Below are 22,643 nucleotides of genomic sequence, written 5' to 3' on the forward strand. Positions count from 1 at the left end.
AAAGCCCAGGGTAGCCAAACCACTGGCTTTAAAATAGTGACCAAAGCATTTCTGAGGTATGGTTATTGTCTACATGCAATATTTGGCTGTGGTGAAAATGGCTGAACATTTCTTGCTGAAGAAATACACATTTTTCTTCCTTACACCTGCTAAAACCATAGTGGTCAGTGTATTTAAAGATTATACATCAAATGCTATATGAATTTATCTGATACCTGAGAAAGCTAAAGCATAAGAATTGTGGGGATTTGCTCTAGTGTTTCTAATAACATATCTGATTATAGCAGACTGTATACAGGAACTCAAATAAAAAAATCAGCAACTATTAAAATGAATTAACTTTGATGCTTTTGAAATACTGAATTTGTTAATGAAGTTGTTCTTACCGAGGATGGTATGCCATGGCAACCCTCTTTACTGTAGCGCTAATGGCTCTCACATGTTCTGACTCATCTCCTTGCCTTTTTTTTTCTGGATTTGGAGGACAGGGTAGAGTAATAGTGACTGAGCGGTTAAATGGTTGGGCTGAAGGATGCTGGACATAAACCAGTGCGCTAGTAGATACAACTGAGTGGTACATATCATGTCTTGCTTTCAATGTTGAAACCAATGATGGTTCAACTGGCTGGACCTAAATATGGAAAGCAATTGTACAATTAATTTACAAATTAATAAATCTTCTCCTACATGCCTGTATTTTTACAGATTAATTTGTCTTTTGGAATTGAACTACATTATGACAGAAATTGTAGGCTCCTGTCTATAACCAAGGAACAACTTTACCAATATATCATCACTTTATAAAATGCACAACAAAGTGCTTGAATGTCATAAAAACCTGGAACCTTTACTGACTAAAATGTTTTTATTGTTTTGTCCCTGCTTTGAGTTCAAGCCTTGAAACTCTTGAGCCTCCTCAGAATTTGATTATTTTCTCAGATTTATCAAATCTGTATTTTTTCACTGTTAATTTTAGCTTCTCTATGCCTCAGAATCAATGTTTTTATGGGGGGAGGGAGAAACACATTTTAACTGAAGCAGATTTTGAGATTGTTCTCAGCCTAAGACTAAGAGGTGACAAAACCTTCTGTTGCACTGCCTGGTACAAATTATGAAAGTCAGGTGATAAAAATGAATCCATAAACTTAAATACTGGGCGAACCAGTCAAAGTTTGGAGTTGATACTTATGTCTTTATTGAAAACAACTGTATTTTCTGAAGTATATCAAACAAAGGTAGATACTTCTTTTTAGCTAGAGCTATTGTTGACTACTGATGATATTATGTGGTTTTAACAAAGTTGACAGGAAACCATTATCTGTGTACAGGGTTTAGAGCTGCAACCACTTTTCATTTCTAATAATGGAACAGGTTGCCCTTTAATGTTATTGGCATCCTTGCCTCAGAAATGATCAGATAACAGACTTGTGGAACAAGTATTGTATAATCAAGCTCACCTTTAACTGCATGGGTGCTGGAGAACTGAATGTTTCTGGATGGTAATCAAAAGATATTCTAGAATCCATGCTCAGCTTCTGTGAGAGTCCTGCCTTTGGAATGGTAAATGTTTCTTTCTTTAAGCATGACAACACGGAAAAAACACCCAGCTGACAAATTTCCACTTCTGCAAAAGTTTCCTGCAAAAAGAGAATGTGGGATTAGAGTACAGTGAAGAGAAAGGAACACGTTTTGCAGAGGATTGGCATTTTGAGAAAACAATGTTATTTATAGAGCAAGGTGTTAAATGCAAATAAATTCAATATTATTGCTACTTGGATGCCCAGATATCTGGTGATCTCTAGTCATTAAGTGACATCATTAATATTCCAGTGTATGATTTGGATGAATTTAAATAACCCCATAAACTGGGTGTTGAATCTCACCCAATGCAAATCTTCTGAAGTTAAAAAGAAACAACTATCCTTGGTTTCATTAAGATGGAGTTTAGACTCATACACACAGAACTGTCTAACTTCTCTGTCATTTGAATGTAAAATAATTACCCTTAAGCTTATAATTCCATCAAATAATGCAATGTATTATATTTACTTACCAAACCAATCCTAATGGATCACCAGTATTGTGGGATTAAGGACTTGACTTATCATTACAACAGAGAAAAAGGACCTTGTTAAACAAGGTTTCAAACAGAATTCGCTCTTGAGAAAGTAGAAAGAAAGGCTCAATTTAACCCCATGTAGTGGGCAGTATGGCTTATTATTGAAAACTTTATTTGTATAACTCCACAGAGACTTATCTGGGAACCTGGAATGATGTTTTTACAATGCTCAGACAAGAGGTTACCAACCTTATGGTTTCCTTGGTATCCCTCCAATGAAATAGGAGTTAAGTAGTTTGACTGGAAGCTCACATCAGTCACCTTCACCATGATCTCCCGATAATTTCCTCTGAAGCATGAAGTAAATGGGATTGCAATGTTGATAGGGAAAGGGATTTCTTTCTCATAATCAGAGCATTCAATACTGATGACATTGCTGACCAGCTCCTCAGAATTGTACACCACCAAGGAACTAATGTCATTGACTATCTTACACTTCAGCTTCTCCAGAGCAGTTGCAGGGGCTTTAATAAAACAAGCTACTTTATGTTCATTCTTACCACTCTCTTCCACTAGAAATCTGGAGAAAAAATGGAATACAAAATATTATTATTTGCATTTGGGGTGAGGTGTTGTAATTTAAATTAAATACTTTACTGTAATTATGTGCTACACTGTAGCATAAGTAGATAATTCATAAAAATATGTTTATGAATAGATGGGAAAATCATGAACATTTTAATGTGTGGCTTGTTTCAGAACAGATTATTACAGATTCCTATAAAACTGACTAATTGAGGTCCTTTCCTATTGTTTTCCAACAATTTTGGAATTCCTTACTGGCTGTGACTCAGTCCCTCTGTGGCATAAAAAAATTGTGTAATCAAATATAAAAATACAGTTTTCTTCAGAACAAATGGAAGATTTCATTGCACATATGTAAGCTGTAAACTACTATTATGTGCATGTCCAGCAGCTGTTCAATACATATTTACAGTGTTTCTGGCCCCACAGATATTTATGTCTGCTAATAAGCAATATTTATGTACATCTGTTCCTAAAAAGAAAAATATGTTCTTACTCTTTTTTAATCCAGTGCGTAGATTTTTGTACTCCTCCTGAATCATTCGTAGAAGGATTCACAGCAGTAAAAACACGTGTTTGTGCTGAAGATTCAAAAGTAATTAGATCATTCCTACAAATCTCATTTGTTTCCATTTTACTGTTTCCCATTTGCTCAGTCAGTCTATGTTCTTCACTTTCTACCCCTTTTGAGGATTCTTTTACTACTGCTTTCTTTTCCTGTTCAAAAAGATTTGTGACAGTTCTGTCATGAACATCTTTCAATGTTCCAGATAGAATGCCTTCCTCACTGCTTGTAGGACCGTCTTGAAAAGCCAGTTCTGGAGATTTTTCAGTGACAGAGCTACCTCCATGAAGTTTGTCCTTGCCACTGTAATGTTTTTTCTTCATAACAGAGCTCATTAGTAGTCTGTGTTCACCATCTTCCTTTTTCATTGGAGGTTCTCTGCTAACATCCTGTTCTTGAGCAGATATATTTTCAGCTGATGATGCACCAATGTCTTTTCGCACAGTTTTAGTTTCACTTGGTTGGATTTGATTAATGTTCTGACTTTCTGTCTTGTTCAGGGAAGGAGTTCTTTGGGACTGCTGACTAGATCTAGAAGATACTTGCACAGACTCTGTTGCTTCTTCTTCAGAACAACACACATTTATTTCTCTAGATGCCTTGTGAGCAGTCTGGATCTGAGAATTATCATCTTGTCTGCAGCTAGCAGCATGAAGCTTATTTTCTGCCTCTTGAAGGTGTGAAGCTGTATTTATCAAATAATCCTTCATTTTCTGCAGACAATCTATAATTCCATTGTACTCTGAGGAAAAAAAAATAGGTAACCAATTGAATTTTACTGTGAAAGCTAGCCAAAAATGGGGAAACTCTTATCCACATATCTAATGAATCCCCCCTAATTCCATAGTGCCATTCAATACATGAAGCACAGAGTCATTCCTGGCTTCTATTGAATATTTTTTGCATTTATTTATTTTCAATTTGAGTGACTTTCTGAAGAACTGAATATAGATAAGTACATTTGTGTACTTGTCCAAGTACAACTGTGGCAGCTCTAATGAAAACCTTTCTAATGATCAGACACTAGCTAAATTCTTAATGACAATCAATCTAAAGCATGGAATTGGTAGACAATAGTAAAATCAATTTGGAAATAACTTTTAAACTAAGCATCCATTATATATATTTCCTAAAATTGAATCCTGAAACATTCTAATGCATTGGTCTATAACAAAGACATTATACATAGGCTCAACATTAAACATGCTTAGCAGCTTTGAAATTCTGCTATAGAGGGCAGCAGAAAACCATCAGTACATCTGAAGTTCAGCAGTTTGTAGCATCCAGTTATAGGAATGGTGGAAATTGATCTTGCTTATAACTAAAAACACTTTGTGAAGAATGATGCACAAAACCCACAGTCACTATGTGCTGTTCATGTAAGATTTTATCTTTAACCTATTTAATGTAAAATGCCTCATTTTTCTTATCTTACATATTTCCTTTGAAATCCTTCTATATACTCTCAGGATTTCAGATGTATTGCTTTCAACTCTCTCCTCACCTTATGTTGTCAGTCTCTGTAACTGTGTCTTCATTAGCTAAGTATGCTGCAGACCTGTTGGAAAATGTCTTGCTTATTTCTGTTTGCTACATGAGATCCTGAAAAGCTTTGTTTTGCAGCTTAAATCCAGTGGAAATCAATACATATAAGAAAACTGAACAGCATGAAACACAGTATGGTGTGCTCTCCTCTTGCAGTGGGCAGAGACACACAAGGGAAGGACAGTAGAAAGAGCTGATACAAATCTGATGGGAAACCACTGGGTTACATTCACTTTTTCAATAACGTCATATGAGGTAAATCAATATCTGAGTTTTCAACTTGGAATATTGTTTTATTGAGTAAGAATATCATCATACGTCAATGTGTGATGCTCTATGATCTGGATAGGCCTTTCACTTTCATCTCTATCTGAATCTGATTAATAACATACGAACAAGTACAGTTCAGAATACAGATTTTTTTCTTGTTGAACTCAGTCTAAAAATAATTTGCAATACTCTTTCGGTTCCCAAATGAATTGTTAGTGTATTTTTACTTGGTTTGAGGAAAAACAAACCAAACAAAAATCCCCACTTTTTAATATCTTTTTTCCACTAGCAGTTCAAAAGAAAAAATGTTCTAAGGTACTGCTCTTTTTCCAGGGCCACACCAGTATAAACGTGTTTCATCCCTGAATTTTGCATTCTCTAAACAAAACAAACGAAAAAAACCCCAAACAAATCGTGCCGCTCTTTAAACTTTCCTAAAATCAAATTAGAAGATAAGGGGGTAGTTTGAAACAATGGCATTTTCCTACGCTGTGAATGTGGCTTTTCAAATACTGCAGTGCTTACAGCCAAGCAAAGACGCGGCCTTGTAACCTTAGGCTACCCAACCGTGTCACATGAAAAGACACTTTTTGCATTCTGTTACAAGGTTAACCTCAAAATAAGCCTTCTTTTGTGTTACCACCACCACCATCAGTTTTCTAACACTGCTTTCTGTGCTTCTCTGATGTTTGATAACATTGTTTTAGAATACAGCATTGTTTTTTATGAAACTGTCTTCAGATCTTTTTGTTGATTGTTTCATGGGAATGTTTCAGATGAGGAAAAGTAGCTTTTTGGAAGGAGAGTGACAGTGAATTCTTAAAAACCTGCAAAGGCCAACAGGGCAAAGTTAGCTTGATCTTGGAGCCTGGAAGCAGGTCCTTTTTTTTTTTTACAAAATGTTCTTTTATTATTGTGGGCACTTTGTAAACCTGCAGCGGGAAGACTCATCAATGTGGGCATAGCTAGAGATTTCTGCCTGGAGTCTCTGTCTATGCATCATGCTGTTAGACCATTACTAAGTGTAGAAATGTTATCTTTATTTTCTAATTTAACTAATATTTGTTCAGATGTTGTTTCTGAGGGAAGAGTTCTTTCAGTCACCACAAAATGATCCTGCATAAAATCTGGATTTGACCCTCACAGTAAATAACATAGCTACCTATATCCACATCATTATTATAAATGCAATAAATTAAATTCCATGTATTTACCTGTGCACTAAGAACGCTGAAGTCATTATTTTTACTGTCTACTTTTTAACTATATTGTTAATTGTAAAGGACTGTAGAGTATGTATATTGGGTTCACCTGGTGAGGTGCTGGCAGTGGGGGCTGAGGGGCAGACTCTGTGAGGAGAGGCTGGGGCAGCCCTGTGCCAGACACAGCTGGTTGCAGCCAGCTCCACGGTGGACCTACTATGGGACTGAGCTGAACTTGCCAGTAAGACTGGTGTTGCCTCTGTGAAAAGATACTTAAGAAAGGGCAACACCAGGTAACAGTGAGGGGTGAGGAAAAAAAGTATGAGAAACAGGCCCGTGAACACCAAGGCTGGAGAAGAAGGAAAGGAGGAGATGCTTCAGGTGTGGAGCAGAGCTTCCTTTGCAGCCCATGGGAGACCAGGCTGGAGCAGATATCCCTTCTGCAGCCTACGGCGGGTGCCATGCCAGAGCAGGTAGATATTCCCTGAAGGAACTGTAGTCCACAGAGGGCCGAGCTTTTCCTGATAGGCACTGTGGGCTGTGGGAAGGACCCCTGGTGGAGCATGGAAAAGTGTGAGAAGGAAGGAATGGCAGAGGGAACTATCACAGGCTGACTGCTGCTGCCATTCCCAATGCCCCTGCACTCCTCAGGACAAGGAGGAGGCAGAAGAGTTGGGAATAAAGGAGTCAAGGTGAATCTGGAAAAATGGAAGGATGGGGTAAAAGTTTTAAATTTTTGCCTTTGTTTCTGACTGTCCAAATCTTTTAATTGGCTATATTTTTTATATATATATATATTTTTTTTTTTCCCCAAAGTCAAGTCCATTTTGCCCGTGACAGTATGGGTAAGTGATTTCCCTGCCTTTATTCTGACCCACAAGCTTTTCCATCTTATTTTTTCCCCTTGTCTTGTTGTGGAGGGGGAGTAAGTTGCTGGGTTGGCAGCTCGTGTCTGGCCAAGATAAACCCACCAAATCATACTGGACATAAAACTTTGAAACAGTTCTGTTTAGTTCATTATTTTTTTCCTCAAATAATGAGAATTAGGAGTCTTACATCAAATCTCATGTGACATTGTAAAACAGTGATACAACTGTTGAAATGGGAATTAATTTGGTCTAATGAATGATCAAATACTGAAATGCTAAAAAATGAAAAGTAAAGCCCCCCAGCGTCATCATGCAGCAGAACTTAACATCCAGTATAATAAGTCCATTCTGTTTACAGCTAAGTCCATTCATACTTGCCTGAACTTACAGCCAGTTCCTCATGTTTGTCATGGAGAGCACTCAGCAAGTTGCAAGTGTCTTGAATACTTTCTGTAACATTCTCCAGCTGCTGGCTTAGAGATCTGCTGAGCTCTTTTGTTGAAGAGATCAGTCTAAGAACATACTCCGTTATACCTTCATTATCCAGATCACTTTTCAGAAGCACATCTCTTGCTAGCAAGTTCAGGTGCCAGATTTTTTCCAGAAGTTGGCCTGATTTGCCTGCAAATGTAATGTTACTTTCAGCCATTTCCATTTTCTGTCCAGAATACACCCCTACAATATTTTTTTTCAGCTCAAACACTTCCACAGGGTGTTGTCCTTGGTTCAGACTACTACACTGTTCTGTTTGTAGGCTAAAAAGTGTTTGAAAAAGTACTATATTCCACATACGCTGACAAATCAAACTCTAGCTCAGAAACTCTTGAGTTGATGTTGACTATTAAGAAGTTACCAGGTGACAGAAAGGAGTGGCTCTCCTGTAACTATGGGCAAGGATTGCCAAGAGATACCAATGTACACCATGCACCTTTAAGGAAGGTTAGGTAACTCAGTTATATAGCAGTGACTTAAATTTCAGAAGCTCTGAGCAAATTCTCACTTCAGTGGCTGTAAATGATCAGTGCCTATGAAATCAAGCTTAATTGTGATTTCATAATTATACAGTCACCAACAATGAGGAAGTCTGGGGTTTTTTCATTGCCAACAGTAAATGCTGCAGGTCACTTGACACTGTTTTATGACAACCCTACATTGTTTGTTGTTCAGAGATATTAAATAGGTGAGACAGGTCCAAGCTGCTATGCAGTCTGGGTGATGTATTTAAATTATAAGTAGGTTTCAGCATAGGGAAGTTCAGTACTGGGCTAAATCTGAAGTATCACATACAACAAAATATTTTATAATTTAAGAAATGTACTACACAAATAGATGGTACAGTGGCTTTCCTACTAAATATTCCTTCTTATAAGTCACTATAAATATAATTAATGCAGATTTAAATAGTAATTTAAAAGGGACTGATATAAAAGCACACTGAAAATTGCATCTAAGCACTGCAGGAACTATTAAGGTAATGTCAGCAGGGTGCTTTAAAGATGTAAAACATTGTATAATTGTTAAAATAAGTCTTAAATCAAACATATGAGATTAAACCAGCTGTAATTATTAAATTCAAAAGGAAAGTTCTTTTTGACTCATTACAGTTTGCTTTATCACACTTAGAGTGTACTGCACAGCTAACACAAAAAGGTATCATTAACCTGTTTCCCATTTCTGGTGCTCCAGCATTTCCACAATTTCCCAAATTATTCTGAGTAAAAAGAGAACATTCAGGTACAGGAAGTGAAAAATGTCATCTTCCTACCCAAGATTTTTGGGATGTGTAAGGAAAAAAAAAAAGGTAAAAATGCATAATTATGTATTTACTGTACAGTATTGCATAGACCACCTTCTCAGTGTGAATCCATATTGTTCCTGAACCATAGTAAAGCTGGATTCGTCAGCTCTGGATCTTTTCTAATCTATGTATTTGCTTAGATTTCTTCAGACTAAATCAAGTAGTGATGTGCACCTGTGAGTTATGAAAAATTACATTAGTTTAAATTAAAAAAAAAAAGATCTGATTTTTAAAAAGTAACCTTTGTAGGTGAAATAAATAATAAATGGACCTGTTATCAGAATATGCTATTCATTGAATGTTGCAGAGCTTAAGACAAGTTACTACAGAACACTGTTATAAGCACAGTTTTAGAAGATACTTCAAGAACTGATTTATATTCATGTCTTTTGCCAGAAGCAAACTGTTTTGTTTGGAGTTTTTTTTTCTCAAAAATTATATATCTAACTCCTGCTTCAGTTAACACATGCTATTTGTTTAAGTTCTCTATGCATATTTTAAAGAAGACATTAGTTACTTTAGAAAATATATTTGTCTAAAACAGAATCAATAGGAAAAGAGAAACTATTCTAATTTTTGAATGGGTTGTTGAAACAATTTCAAGTCCTAGAGAGAAAAAAATGATATTGGTCTTCATTGTAAACATGCGTGAAATAGAATAAATAAGCTTTTGTAAAAATATTAAGAACTACATTACATAAAGGTCTGCAATTATAGTGACCTGTGAAGGAATTGATTGGGAGGCAACTAGGTAAGCTACATTCTTACTGAAATACTCATTACACAATCGCTGCTATGGGGAGACTTGATTTTTAAATGCATTATTATGTATCAGATCTCGTGACAGAGAATGAGGCAGTAATGGCCACTTAAATTACAGTTGACTGTTCTGGGATATCATATCAGAAGAAATGCACAGATTTGGCCACTTTGGATCCCCAGCCTCACTGGAAAACCCTGCCTAAAATATATCCTGTAACTGAGGAAGAATCAGGTCCGTAGGGATAGGGTGAAGACACAAGATATTGTGTTTACTATTATATATATATAGGGACACTGACTAATTAGTTGTACAGTAACAGACTCACAGAGACATGGGTGTCCTGCAACCTGATTGTCAAAATAGGGCACTATGCCTGTGTAGGTAATATAACATACAGGGAAGAAAATGAAAATAATTAAGAGACAATATATAAGAAATAAAAGTGCAAGAACAATTGTGATAGATGTAGACTTGTTAATAGATTGTGTTTTCAGGCCTCGGGGGTTTTTTATTTACTTTTTTTTTTGTGTGAGAGAACTAATACCAGAAGAGCTGCACACCCATCTTCAGTGAGTTTTCTATTCAATTTCACCTTTCTGAAGAGTGATCCTACTCTTCAGCAAGACTACATTAGCAAGAAAACAATTTGGAAAATTGGCTCTATGCTTGATTTTTGTTTTAAAATAATTCCTATTCCATGTTACTTTCACTTTTAACTATATTCTCTAAGTATGCAAAGAGTCCTTAAAAAAGAGAACTTTTACATCCATACTAAATAGTGGGCTTGGATGTAGGAGGTACAAAATATCAAATTTAGAAAAATGGGGATCAAAATATACATTTAAATTATAATTTAGCAGATGTACACATTCTATTCAGAATACCTTAATACTGTTGCATAGCTGATAACAAAGGGAGTGGACTTTGCTCTGGTAGGAGAAGAGATTAGACTGTATGATGCAAACCCAGTAAGTTTTCTCTTTATACTCTGTGTAGAATACAAAGTTCAGTATGTGACAAGAAATGCATTTTGATGCATTTATTGATATCTCCATATATAAAAATATGTGTAATGTTTTCTCTTCCTATTTCTGATATTCTAAGGCCCATGTGAGAAAACAGTAACAGTACAAGAAAAACAAAGAAAATGCTATAAATGTGCCATGCCATAGAGAGTATACTATATGATCGTGTGAATGTTTCATTTAAAAATATACCACAGGGACCAGTGCTGGATGTTTTGAAGAAAGTTGTGTGTGTATATATATACATATAACATTATTTATAATAATTTATTATTATGAAATATATATTATATTTAATAATTAATATAAAATAATTATATGAATAATAGATGTAAATACAAAATAATGAAATAACATGGCCAGAAAAAGAATATCTCTCCTAGCACAGTTGCAGTACTTGACATTAAACCACCTTAACCATAAGTCAGTGTGGATGAGCCTCACATTAGGAAGGGCAAAACTCCAGCATTTGGAAAGGAAGACTGAGCTTGTGCTAAATCCATGTGTGGAGCCACCTATGTGCCTATATTCACTTAATTGCAGCATGGTACTCTTGGCCTAAATTTGCCATGATATTTAAGTTAGCATTTATGGCAGTTTCAGCCAAAAACTGTTGAGAAAACAAGCCATGCTGAGCTGTGCTGGGGTAGAACTAACACACAGAACATGGGATCAAGGTGCTTACAGTGCTTTTCTCATTTCTGAGCCCGAGTAATCTATCCTTTACTAGTTGAGCATAGACCTACAAAATATAGAAATACTGTAGAGTAAATTAAAGATAACAATATACGCTCTCAAATCCAGATACTATATTATTTGCATTCTTCTGCAGGAGATAATCTTGATTGAAAACCTACTCTGCCTGAAATCCAGCTTGAACTATAACATGCATTTCCTGTACCTCCCTTTTGTGAAAGAAATACAAACCACTTTTACTGATGGTTTTCTTACAGCAGACAACTCTTTCCACACACAAGAGAAGTGAGTTTTGATAGGTGGGGAAGGGGGCCTTTCCCTAGTTACTGACATACCCTAATCTGGTCTTCTTATATTTTCTTCATACTCATTGAGACCCTTGGTGCACTGTAGAAATAGCAATGAATGTGTTTATTGCATTAATTTAAACTAGACTTTCCTTTATTTTAAAATTAATTTTTTAATTTTGTTCTATGCAACAACTGTGAAGGCCTCCAGGATTCTGAACTTTCATAAAGAAATGAAGCATTTTGTATTGCAGTATCTGGACAGAGTTTGTAATTTGAATGCCATACCAGTGTGTATAAAGCAAAAAGATTTAGTCAAGGTTTTGGTCTTGCAGTTTTTTCTTCTTTGTGCATACAAAACTGAATTACCTTGGATCCAGGCTTTTTGTGATACATTGGCTTTCTAATTATTTTGTAAGATGAGGACAAGATTACCACAGTGATTTTACAATGTCGGAAGCTTGATTAACTGTTTACTTGGAGAAGAATAGTAATTTCCACAGCCTCTCTACTGTTTTGTCTCATTTTATAAGGTTAAGTGATAACCTAATTATAACCACTGGGAAAAACTAATTTTTGAAAGAAAAATGTCTTTTGATGTGATCAGCAATAGCATTTTGTAGTTATTAAACATGATTGATGTAGTTTTCATGTTAGAGTTTAATTATGTAAGAAAAACTGTAGGCTTTTCTATCCAATATTGAAGTGACATTTTTTAAATTGCAATTTTAATTAGTAGAGGCTGTAGAAACATGACATGAAAGTGTTGCTTTCACTTGATGTTATTTCTTTTTCTAATGGCAAAGTCCTAGTCTCCATTATACTGCTGTCCTCAATGATGGAACTAAACTTTTGTTGTTTTTAAGGGATATCCTTGGTACAAAGCAATCCTTGAAAGAAGTTTGAACATTTCTGAGTAGAAAAAGGTGAAAAAGATTGCAAGAACTGTAACTACCTGGATCTAGAGTGGCATGGTGTGACCAATTTCAGCAGAGCTTGTAACATAAGCTGAGTATTTGAATGAGATTTCTTAAATAACAATCTAATTCAAAACTGTCAGCAGAATACTTCTGCCATCCCTTGTTTACCTAAATAACTAAGGTTACTGGTACTCCCCAGGTGGCTGTCCTACTTTGAGCTTTTTTCATTTAGGGCTGTTTCTCAAATGTTGTATTTTTTTTTAATAGAGACTGAAAACTAAGGAAACCATATCTAAAATTGGATGTTTGTAGTAAAACTTCAAAGACTTGATACATCTCACCTTCTAACTTAGCCTAAGAACTTCCCAGGAACTTATTAATGGATAGATGGGATATCTTCATTATAACTTTTCTATTAAAGTATTATTTCTATATAATTATTTGTATATACAGAAAGTCTCCACTTTAGTCCCTTTAATAGCATCAGAATCCTGGGGAGAGAGCCAACCATCATGCATTGGTTTCTTTCATTGGACAGAAAACAAAGAAAAGAGAAAATAGAAGAGAGAGAATGTGTTTCTCCAGATCAAAAAAACTGTGTGAAATTATATTGAACTATAATTCTAACTGTGATTGTACTTTGGCAAATTTTCGCTCTAAAAATAGTTCTGTGAGGTCTATTATGTTTCACTACTTTCCATGCCAAATTTGCTGAAGCAACAAATAAAATGAAAGAAGGAAGGAGGTATATGAGACAGTGACCTTTAAAACTAATAGCATCTTTAAATGTGTCATATTTGGTTTCTGTAGAATTTGAGCAACCCAGTATTGTGTAGATAAAACCTTAATGATGTGTGATTCATTACGATTCAATGAACTGCACAAAAGATGAATAGGGAGAAAATTTAGCACTTTGATGTGCAGGAAAGTTCCTCAGAGGGATTTATTTTCGAATAAGTTTAAGAATGCTCCATTAGCCTTCTCAAAGCTGACAGGAAGTTACACCAAGTTAACTAGGTCCCCTAAATGAGAGCAATAGCAAGGAAATAAAAAGGAACTTGCTGCATGCTTTGAAGCTGCTTTGTATTCACCAGCAACTTGATAACCTTTAAATATAAATGAGAGAGACGTGTTGGGATAAAGTCCCACACTGAACACAGGTACTCTGAAAAGAAGGTACTGAAACCACCTCCCTAGCTTTTCTTGAGACAGATTTATTGGAAAAACCCTAAGCAGCAGCTAGAATAAGAGACTGATGCAAGGTAATTATTATTATTATTATTATTATTATTATTATTATTATTATTATTATTATTATTATTATTATTTTTATTTTTATTTTATTTTATTTTATTTTATTTTTCTCTTGGTTAGATGCCTTTCATTTGAAGCAAGTGCTTAACCTCCCTGCCTTCCTAGAATAAGTTTGCTGTTTTCATTTTTAGGCTTGTGAACTCAGGTGAATCTTGTACATTGGACATGCTTTTACTTCCCCATACACAAGGAATTCCAACAAAGCAGTACTGCAGAAAAAATTCTCGGGTTGTCTTCACATTGAAACACCTATCAATGTATATTATTAATGTATGAGATCACCAGACTGTAGGGCTGTATCAACAGGTTGGGGTGCTGGCTCAAGACAGGACATGGAGTGGGTTAATCCAGGGAAGTATCATATTGTGTGCTTTGGGAAAAGGCAGTAGAGAGAGCTTCCTTAACTTCCAGAAAACTCAAGCTGTCCTAGGGTTGTATTTTGAATTTCCAGCTTTGCAGACTCCCATTGAGAGTGAGGTCAAGTTCAGTGTTTCTGACTCACCCATCACCTCTACATGAGAGGTGCTTTTAGAGCAAATGTTACTACTGGTTTCTAAGTGGTTTTATTCTCAGTTAATCTGCGTAACTTCTGCTTTTTGAGGATTTTGCATGTGCTGTTGAGTGCAATATACAATACCTAAGCCAGGAAATTCAGTCTGATGTAATTGTCACCAGAATTGGTAAGGTAAAAACACCCCACAAACATACATTGTAAAAGTAATCAGTAAACAGTATATGACCCTGTAACAGCTTTGTGTTATTTGTTTCAAAAGTCATGTATCAGTATAAAAATAGCTCAGAGGAACTACCCCATGGGTCCAACAGTAGTTTTAAGAAAATGGAGACTATATTAAGATCAAACTTCTAGCCATTAAAGGAAGTATGGTGGGAAAAGCCACAATCATTGTGTTGTCATACCTGTAAAGGAGAATATTAACCTGTTTATAAAGTAAAAATACAAATCCATCCTATGGTACAGGGATATGATGTTATTTGGAAATCATATGGACTATTATACAATTACATTAAAATATGGGGTATGGGTCAAACTGGCTTACAGGTCTGAGTAAAAATGTATGTTGATGTCCAGTGAGACATATAAAAGTAACTGATTTATAATGCAAGGAATAACTGGCTGAGAGGAAACCCAAGGTCAAAAAAACAGCTGATAGCAAATGCAAAACCTGAACCTAAATATCTTAATGCTTGTGCTTATTTTTAAATACAGACTTCTCATTTTTCTGAAACTCTGCAGCATTTTTGTCTTACCTTGAGTGAACTGTGTTACCTCATGCTAGAACTCAGCTTGTGAAAATTGTAATGCATGACTTCATTTCCAAGGTTAGTTTTCCTGATATTTTGTTAACAATAATATCAAAGTTATACCATAACAATACTAGTGAAGCTCAAATCATAAAAGGCCTCAATATTTATCTGCTGGTTGTTTGAGATGTAGCTAACATTTACTTTCTTATAATGCTTCATAAGCTCCAATAACTTAATACATTTAACCTTCTCAACACCTTGAGTAGTGGTGGATGAATGTTATTACCTCCTATTTAAAGAGGAGTGAATGAAACTGAAAAGATTGCAGATCAAGCTTAGAACTTAAACCTTGCTATCTGACATGGACTGTGTTCAATGGTAACGTGCTAATAATCACATTAAAAGTAAAAAATAAATGGAGTTATTTTATGTATTTTTAGACAGCTAACAAAATTTGTGTACCATATCAGAGCTACTTGTAGGCCACACATAAGGGAAGGAGTAGCAGTTGTTCCCCCCTGTTTATCTTAGCAATTTGTTGTTTGTGCCGTTAGTTTTGGAGTTCTTAACAACAACAAATATGCAGCAAGTAGAACGGATCCATAGCTTTAAAGATATACATAACCAAAACCTAAAATAGTTAAAAACAGGAAAATGGCTGGCTAGTTACAATCCATTACATTACTAATTTAATGAATAATAAAAAATGTGGCAAACATATACTTAGACTCATGACAAACCACATGACAGAGTGTGGAAATCTGGGATAGATTCATATTCTGAGGATCAACTCCTATACATTTTTTATGATATTATTCCATCTTCAATTAAACACAGACATGGTTATTCTTATGTACTGATAATATTAAAAATAATCAGACCAATATAAATTACTGGAAAACAGGGTTATTTTAAAGGTTTCTGAAACCATAAATCTAAGCTGAAAAGCAATTTGAGCATGTTCATGATGAATTACTTTCTTGTACAGTCAAATGTGGTTTAGGATACAAAAGGCCTTGATGTCTTTGAAAGGATATAGCAAAAGTCTGGCAACTTCTTTTTATAATTAATTTCTAAACCAAAATTTTATCTTTACCTACTAAAAAAAAACATTACCTATCTAACATATTTTTCAGTATAGCAACAAAGAAAATCACGGGAACATTAAATTATCAGATAATAAAATCTCTGCAGTTGTCAAGCCTGCCAGCAGGTTTTCAAAACTCAAGAAAAGGAAGAAGCTGTCAAATAGTTCTGTGCAATATGCCATATCTGAATTACATCAGAATTATTAAGATGCAATTTCCTTATAGATTTTTGTAAGATTTTATTTTTTTTTACCGTAGTGGTATAAAGTTGCCATTGCATGCTCGGACAGAGAACTATGTGCTGTAGATAAACCACAGACTTGAGAGCCTTCTTAGAATCTGGTAAATTATGCTACTTTATTTCTAACAGTATATAGGTTTGCCAGAAACTGATAATGTCATTTAGATACACACAAAAGGACAAGAAAATCCCTTAAACCCCCAAAACATAACATGGCTTAAAAGGAACTTGGGTATACTGCAATTTTTCTGGACATAATGCAAACAAATATGTAAACAAAACTGAGAGGGTGTTTCAGACGTAATTATTTCTCCCATTCCTTGTCCCCTTCCTCCCCCAAAAAAACCATACCAAACCAAAACCAAAACCAAAACCAAAACCAACCAATCAAACAAAAGAAACAGAAAAAAAAATTAATCTCAGATCTTGTGGTCTTGTTTTGTGGTCAATAAAAGTAGATAAGTAGAATACTGGTTGAGACACAGTGTGTCAGGGTGCAGTGTCATGTTATGCTCTTAGGGGAGATCCTACTACTGCACGAGTGAGAATGTTGTGAAGGCAATCTCCTCTTGAGACAGCTGTTTTGAAGACAAACACTGAGGTGACCACTATCTGTGGTCTCTGCTGCTGGCCCACTTACATGGGCAAATCACATGGATCTTCTGGAAAATAAAGGTAAACTTTATAGAAGGACTCAGTCATTTCTTGACAGAGGAGAGGAGAGATCAAGGGTATTAATGATTGAAAATATCTTAAGACTTGCAGGAAAAAGAATGTCAGTCCAGCACAAACTGGTAATTAGTTGGGGTTTTGCATGGCAAGGCAAGTCTTGCAAATGGGGAAGGCCTTTGTTTACAAGACGTGAATCTTTCAAATATTTTAAGTTACTGTGGTTAAAATTCCTTAGCTAAGTCAGCATTCATTGGCATTCTTATGGTTCTGAAAGGAAGCCAGGCTTAGCTGGAAATCTTAGGCAAATCTGTGATCTGATGACTCTGTGAGTCATTAGGTTACAACCCAGAAAAGCTATGACCAAAAAGGTTGTTAGTATACTTACCTGAATCACACCTGTGCACTAACTTGGTTTGGAAATACATGGGTCCCTTTGCAAGTAATTGGGAATGACACTGAGCCAGACTCAGACAAAAGCATGAATAGAAAGGGAAGCAAGAATATAATGAATTATTCAGTTTATCTAAAAAGGCAAAAACCTTTTTGCACTGGAGTGGGACTTTATTGCCACAAAATTTGCTTGCATAATACAAGTGGAGAAGGTAAAATTAACTGCATTTTTTTGGTACACTGGTATTCAGGCATCTAATAATTAGGACATGCAGCAGGATTTTCAGAAGTGCTTTGGCACTGGTGGAATTGGTTCTGTAATGTTGAACTTCAAACTTCTAATTGCTTTGACTGGGAGTTGGAGATTGAAAAAGTTATTTACATTCAAAGTTGAGATCCTGAAACCTCATTTTACTACCATGGCACCAACAGTTTTTAACATGCCTTACCATTAGTCAAGCTATTTAGTAAGGCTGTATTTAGCATGTAGAAAGCAGTCTTTGAAGCAGGAAAAAGAACCCAGGTTTACTTGCTCCTAAATGAGGACTTTAATTACTGGTGTCTTTTTCTCAGTAAATCTTTGCTTCTTCTCTGCTTCACCAGACTGCCAGACCTCAGACTTCAGCTACAGCAGTGTGAGCCTTCTGGTACATCTCAGGATCTAACTAGAAAAAAAAATCAGAACTGATAAACAAAGAGGAAGATGAAGGCATATATAAAAGTAGTTTTCAGCCTCATTGGGGGTAACAGAAGTTTCAGCTGAGTGACAGTAACTCGCGGATGTGGGTGAGTTCCTGGAAGGGGGAAGTTACAAGAATTATGTACTTCATTTATTCAAAAGCAAGCAATCACACAACAGCTGTGGCGCTGCTGTGAGGCAGTGCGGCTTCCTCGCACCTGGAGCTCCCGTCCTAAGCTTGGCTGCGCTTGGTGTTAGAGGTGACAGAGGGGCCCCCTTGGCTGGCCGGCTGCCGGGGTGACCCGCGAAGCGATGCGCTGGGGCAGCGGGCACTCCCAGAGCTGCAGCCTGTCGCTGCGAGGGGGCTTCCTCCCGTCCCCTCAAGAAATATGCTGCCCGGCGAGCACGCCCTGCCCTGAGCACCCGCCCCGGTGGCCCACGCGTGGCGCGGAGCGGCGCGGAGCGGCAGGCGCGCCCCGTCCGCGCCCAGGTGCGGCCGCCTCCTCCTGCCAGCGCGGAGGAGGGAGGGAGGGAGGGAGGGAAGGAGCTCCGCGCCGCGGGCGCGGCTTGCTAGGGAGCAGCGCGGGGGTGGGGTGTGGAGGCAGGCAGGAAGGAAAGAAAGCAAGAGAAAGAAAGCAAGAAAGCGAGCGGAAAGCCGGAGGGAGAAAAGAAAACTAAGCAATCTGAAGTCCTGCTTTTCCTTCCCCAGCCCCTGTCTCCCCCTGCTGCTTTTTGCCAGAGGTAAGCCAGACTTCGCGGGTCGCGGAGTTTGCGAGGCAGAGGGCAAGGACTGGCTGCCCGGAGCGGGGCGGCCTGCTCCGGCGTCTGGCCGGGCCGCTGCGGGCTCGGAGCTTCTCCTGTTCCGCTGCGGGAGGCGGCGGTCCCGCCGCAGGCAGGCAGGGAGGGAGGGAGGCAGGGAGGGAGGCAGGCCGGCCGGCCAGCTCCCTGCTGGAGGGTAGCTCCGAAGTGACCCGCGAGTTCAGGGGTGAGGCGGGGTGGTTTGGTCAACGGCATGTGTCAGATCAGTGTCAGACACCAGAGTTTGAATATGACGAGGAATAGCTCGTAGGCAGGTGAAAAATAAGGCGTCTGTTTTTTTTTTTCCCCCTTCCTGTTTTGTTTTTTAGCTTAAGTTATTTTAACGGTGTGTATGTAAATGTCACAGTAACGTCCTTAGGAACAGTGCTTTATTGTTGCCTATTTATTTACTGTATGCGTTGTTTTTGTGAAGCTTGACACAGAATTCTTGTTAGCTGAGATTATACGTTTGGAAGTTTTGTCAGAAAATGCATGACGTTCACTTTGAGAAAGTCAAAGAGCCACTGGGATGTCTTAGACAGAAAAGACAAAGTGAATGATATAGCACCCAACTGTTGCCACAGCAACGTGCTAAAGTGTGCTCAGCCAGTTCCATCTGTAGCTTGATTGTTTGTGCTTTACTCCGGAGTCTGTTTGCAACTTGTTCCACTCATATTTTTTGCGGTATGAGGTTTGACTCTGAGGTAGCAAAGGTGGCAGAACTTTCTTCTGGAAGAGAAGTATTCTGAAATAAACCGAATAACCAAACAAAGAAACAGAACAGAGGATGTGCTTGAATGTATTTCGTAACTATCAGCTGCGTTGAGCTACACTTAGTAACTTCCTTGCATTTGGAGGGGGAACTGTACTATCAGAATTGTTGCAATCAGTGTCTTGCTCTGAGTTAACCCAAATGTTAATTCATTAGGTAGCCATTTTTAAAAAGTCATTTGAGAGATCATTTTTATGTATTTATTTATTGATTGATTGATCATGTAGTTAGTATGCTGATTGCATTATGTAGATTTTTTGAAAGATCTTTAATGATCTACAGTATTTTCTAGGCCTGGTAATCTTGTCAGTTTGTATGCAGTCACGTACAATGGGAAGATGAAATTCACTGCTGGCAGACTTCATTCTGCTCCATGGTAAATCCTGTTGTGCCTTTTTGTTTTGGGGTTTTTTACTTGTTTATTTGGATCTTCATCTAGTATGTGGCTTAGCAGAAGCTGAAAGCAAGCCTGAACTTGCCTGTGTTTGTTGAGCTGACTGCTTAAAGTGTGACTATCTTGCCCTGCCCTTCTAAAGGTTTGATACTTTGTTCAGGCCAATACTCTAGAGATCTTAAAAAGGGAAAGAAAGAATCTCTCTTAAATGTTTTGAGATCCAGCTATATCCAACTCTTCACACATTTCATTATTAGAAGTTGGATTGTTTGCTTGTTCAACATGGATCTGTCTGTCTGTCTTCCAATGAAAGTTGTCTTGAAGGCTGCAACTCAAAAATCATAGAATGGAAGAACCATAGAATCAACTGATAGAGCTTTTCAGAGTGTGAGGAGTGGGAACTTACCCTGCATGAGGATATACTTTTTCTGTGCCACTGTTGTAATTTTTCTGTGGTGCTATTTATCTGTCACTTTTAGTAAATCAAAAAGAATTGTTAGGCTACTCTGAGGTGTTGTACCTCTTTGTCTAAACCCTTTCCATAAGATGGGAAAAGGAAGGACATGAAAATTATTTTAAAAATAAGTGTGAGAAACATCTTCTATGGAAGAAGGTTGGATCATCCCATATAAGGCTTGAGATATGCAGCACAAACTACAGTTCATCCCCTACCAAAATATTTTCTTGGAAGAAAAGCCCACATGGGTTTCCCTTGTATTGGTTTTTTTTCCATGTAGCATTTTTTATGTTTTACCCCTGTTTCTATAAAATTGAATGGTCAAATGTCTTCCACATTTTTTTATAGCCACTGTAGGATTTTCAAATTTTTAGTACTCATGTTGAATTATGACTTTTGTCTTGGTTACTCTATATTGGAGAATATGATAATGCAGCAAGAATTTCCCCTTTTCATTGCTGTTGTTTTTATTTTGGTTTTATTTTGTTGTTGTTGTTTGGGTTTTTTTGTTTCCTTTATTGATAATTATTGCTATCAAATACTGTGGGAAGAAAATCTATTTTGCCTTACTGCCAAGAGTAAAAGTTTTGTTTTACAGGATGTATGTAACCATGTGAACTAATGTTGAAGAGTATTATTTACTTAAACTTGTCCTAGAGGTACAAATATAGATGTGAAAGTGTGTGTATGCATGTAAAAGTGTATATATTGTATATATACACTTCATAACTAATACTGTACAAATGTTCTTTAGTGTTTGTTGTGACTTATTCTGCAATTATAGGAGGATTAAATTCTTGTTTTTAATTTATATTCATCTATTTCAGTGTGATTACTGTATTAGATAAGGTGGTCCTTGAGTTCTGCTTTTCCATATACTTCTTGAGTGTAAGACTTCAGTAAGGATAAAATATTCTAATGATGGAAATTATTTAGTATTTATCTTCTAGGCTGCAACACGAATACAGACCCTTGTGTGTTTTTAGCGGTTTGTTACTTGAATCTTTGAGCAGTCAAATGAAAACAGGTGTCAGTATAACCCTTTGCTCAGACCCACAAAATGTGTGACTGAACCTACTGGTTTCTGAACAACTGTATAGTTAGGCACATCTTTATAAATCTTGATGGATCCATCGGCAGCTTCTGCTGTAGCTTACTGTAGAAAAAAAAAAAAAAGGCTTAGGCTTCAGCTTTAAACAGTGCTGGCATTTTGTGGTCAAAGTATCTTCTCTGTGAGCACTTTCTTTCCTCTGCTACATGCTTCATTTATAAAATATGTTGCAAAAAATAATGGTTCTTGCACATTTGGAAACAACAGTTTGTTCTGTGCTAGGTAATTCTCTGCATTATGTGGTTTATACAGAGATGGGTTAGGATCCAAATAACTGATAATTTCTATTTCAGTTCCTGAAGTAACAACACTGGAGATGTTCTGGAATCAGGTGTGGGCAAAGCTATTGCATGTGAAAAAACACCCCGTATTTGGATAGTGAAAACAATGTGTGTGGGCATAAATATATAGGATAATGTAAAGCTTTTAGGAAAGCTGCTTTCCTACGTGCCTTTTGTTAATGCTGAGGATGAAAGGATTGAGAGAATGATAATGTCTGAAATAAACAGTAATACCCTACGGGTAAAAAATACCCAAAGGCCACCATAAAACCCTGAATTGTCAAGGAAGGTAGAAATGGCTGAGATAAAGTTGGAGTTGCAATTGTGTAAAATGGACTGATATGCTAACATTGCAGGGCTTTTATACACTTGACTGTGTGTGTGTTTTTGTTTGGTTGGTTTTTGTTTTGTTTGGGTTTTTCTCATTAATTGGTACGTGAAAGAGTGTTCTGGCACAAACTGTGCCTGCCTGATAGATTTTGCCCACTTTAGTAATTTCTGCACTAATTACTTCTCATTCTATAATCGGCATATATATTCAATTTAAGAGATTATGTATATTTGTATTTTTCAAGGTCTAGAGAGGGATGGAGGAC

General features: G+C 36.9%; 2 protein-coding genes across 2 annotated transcripts in view; one reads left to right on the forward strand and one right to left on the reverse strand.

Annotated features, from left to right (window-relative positions):
- DTHD1 (death domain containing 1) overlaps window positions 1–19,248 on the reverse strand; it is a 31,061-nt gene extending 11,813 nt beyond the window's left edge. The window contains exons 1-6 of the mRNA XM_051618301.1: window positions 18,987–19,248; window positions 18,453–18,740; window positions 3,141–3,996; window positions 2,309–2,639; window positions 1,458–1,637; window positions 387–631 (exon numbers count right to left, since the gene is read on the reverse strand). Coding sequence (XP_051474261.1) covers window positions 387–631; window positions 1,458–1,637; window positions 2,309–2,639; window positions 3,141–3,996; window positions 18,453–18,740; window positions 18,987–19,248 — 2,162 coding nt within the window. The remainder of the gene's footprint in view (window positions 1–386; window positions 632–1,457; window positions 1,638–2,308; window positions 2,640–3,140; window positions 3,997–18,452; window positions 18,741–18,986) is intronic.
- The window catches only part of ARAP2 (ArfGAP with RhoGAP domain, ankyrin repeat and PH domain 2), a 135,688-nt gene continuing 131,947 nt past the window's right edge, over window positions 18,903–22,643 (forward strand). Inside the window, exon 1 of the mRNA XM_051618653.1 lies at window positions 18,903–18,975. The gene's annotated coding sequence lies outside the window, so the exon portion shown is untranslated. The remainder of the gene's footprint in view (window positions 18,976–22,643) is intronic.

This window comes from Apus apus, chromosome 4 (genome assembly GCF_020740795.1).
Source record: "Apus apus isolate bApuApu2 chromosome 4, bApuApu2.pri.cur, whole genome shotgun sequence".
Lineage (NCBI taxonomy): Eukaryota > Metazoa > Chordata > Aves > Apodiformes > Apodidae > Apus > Apus apus.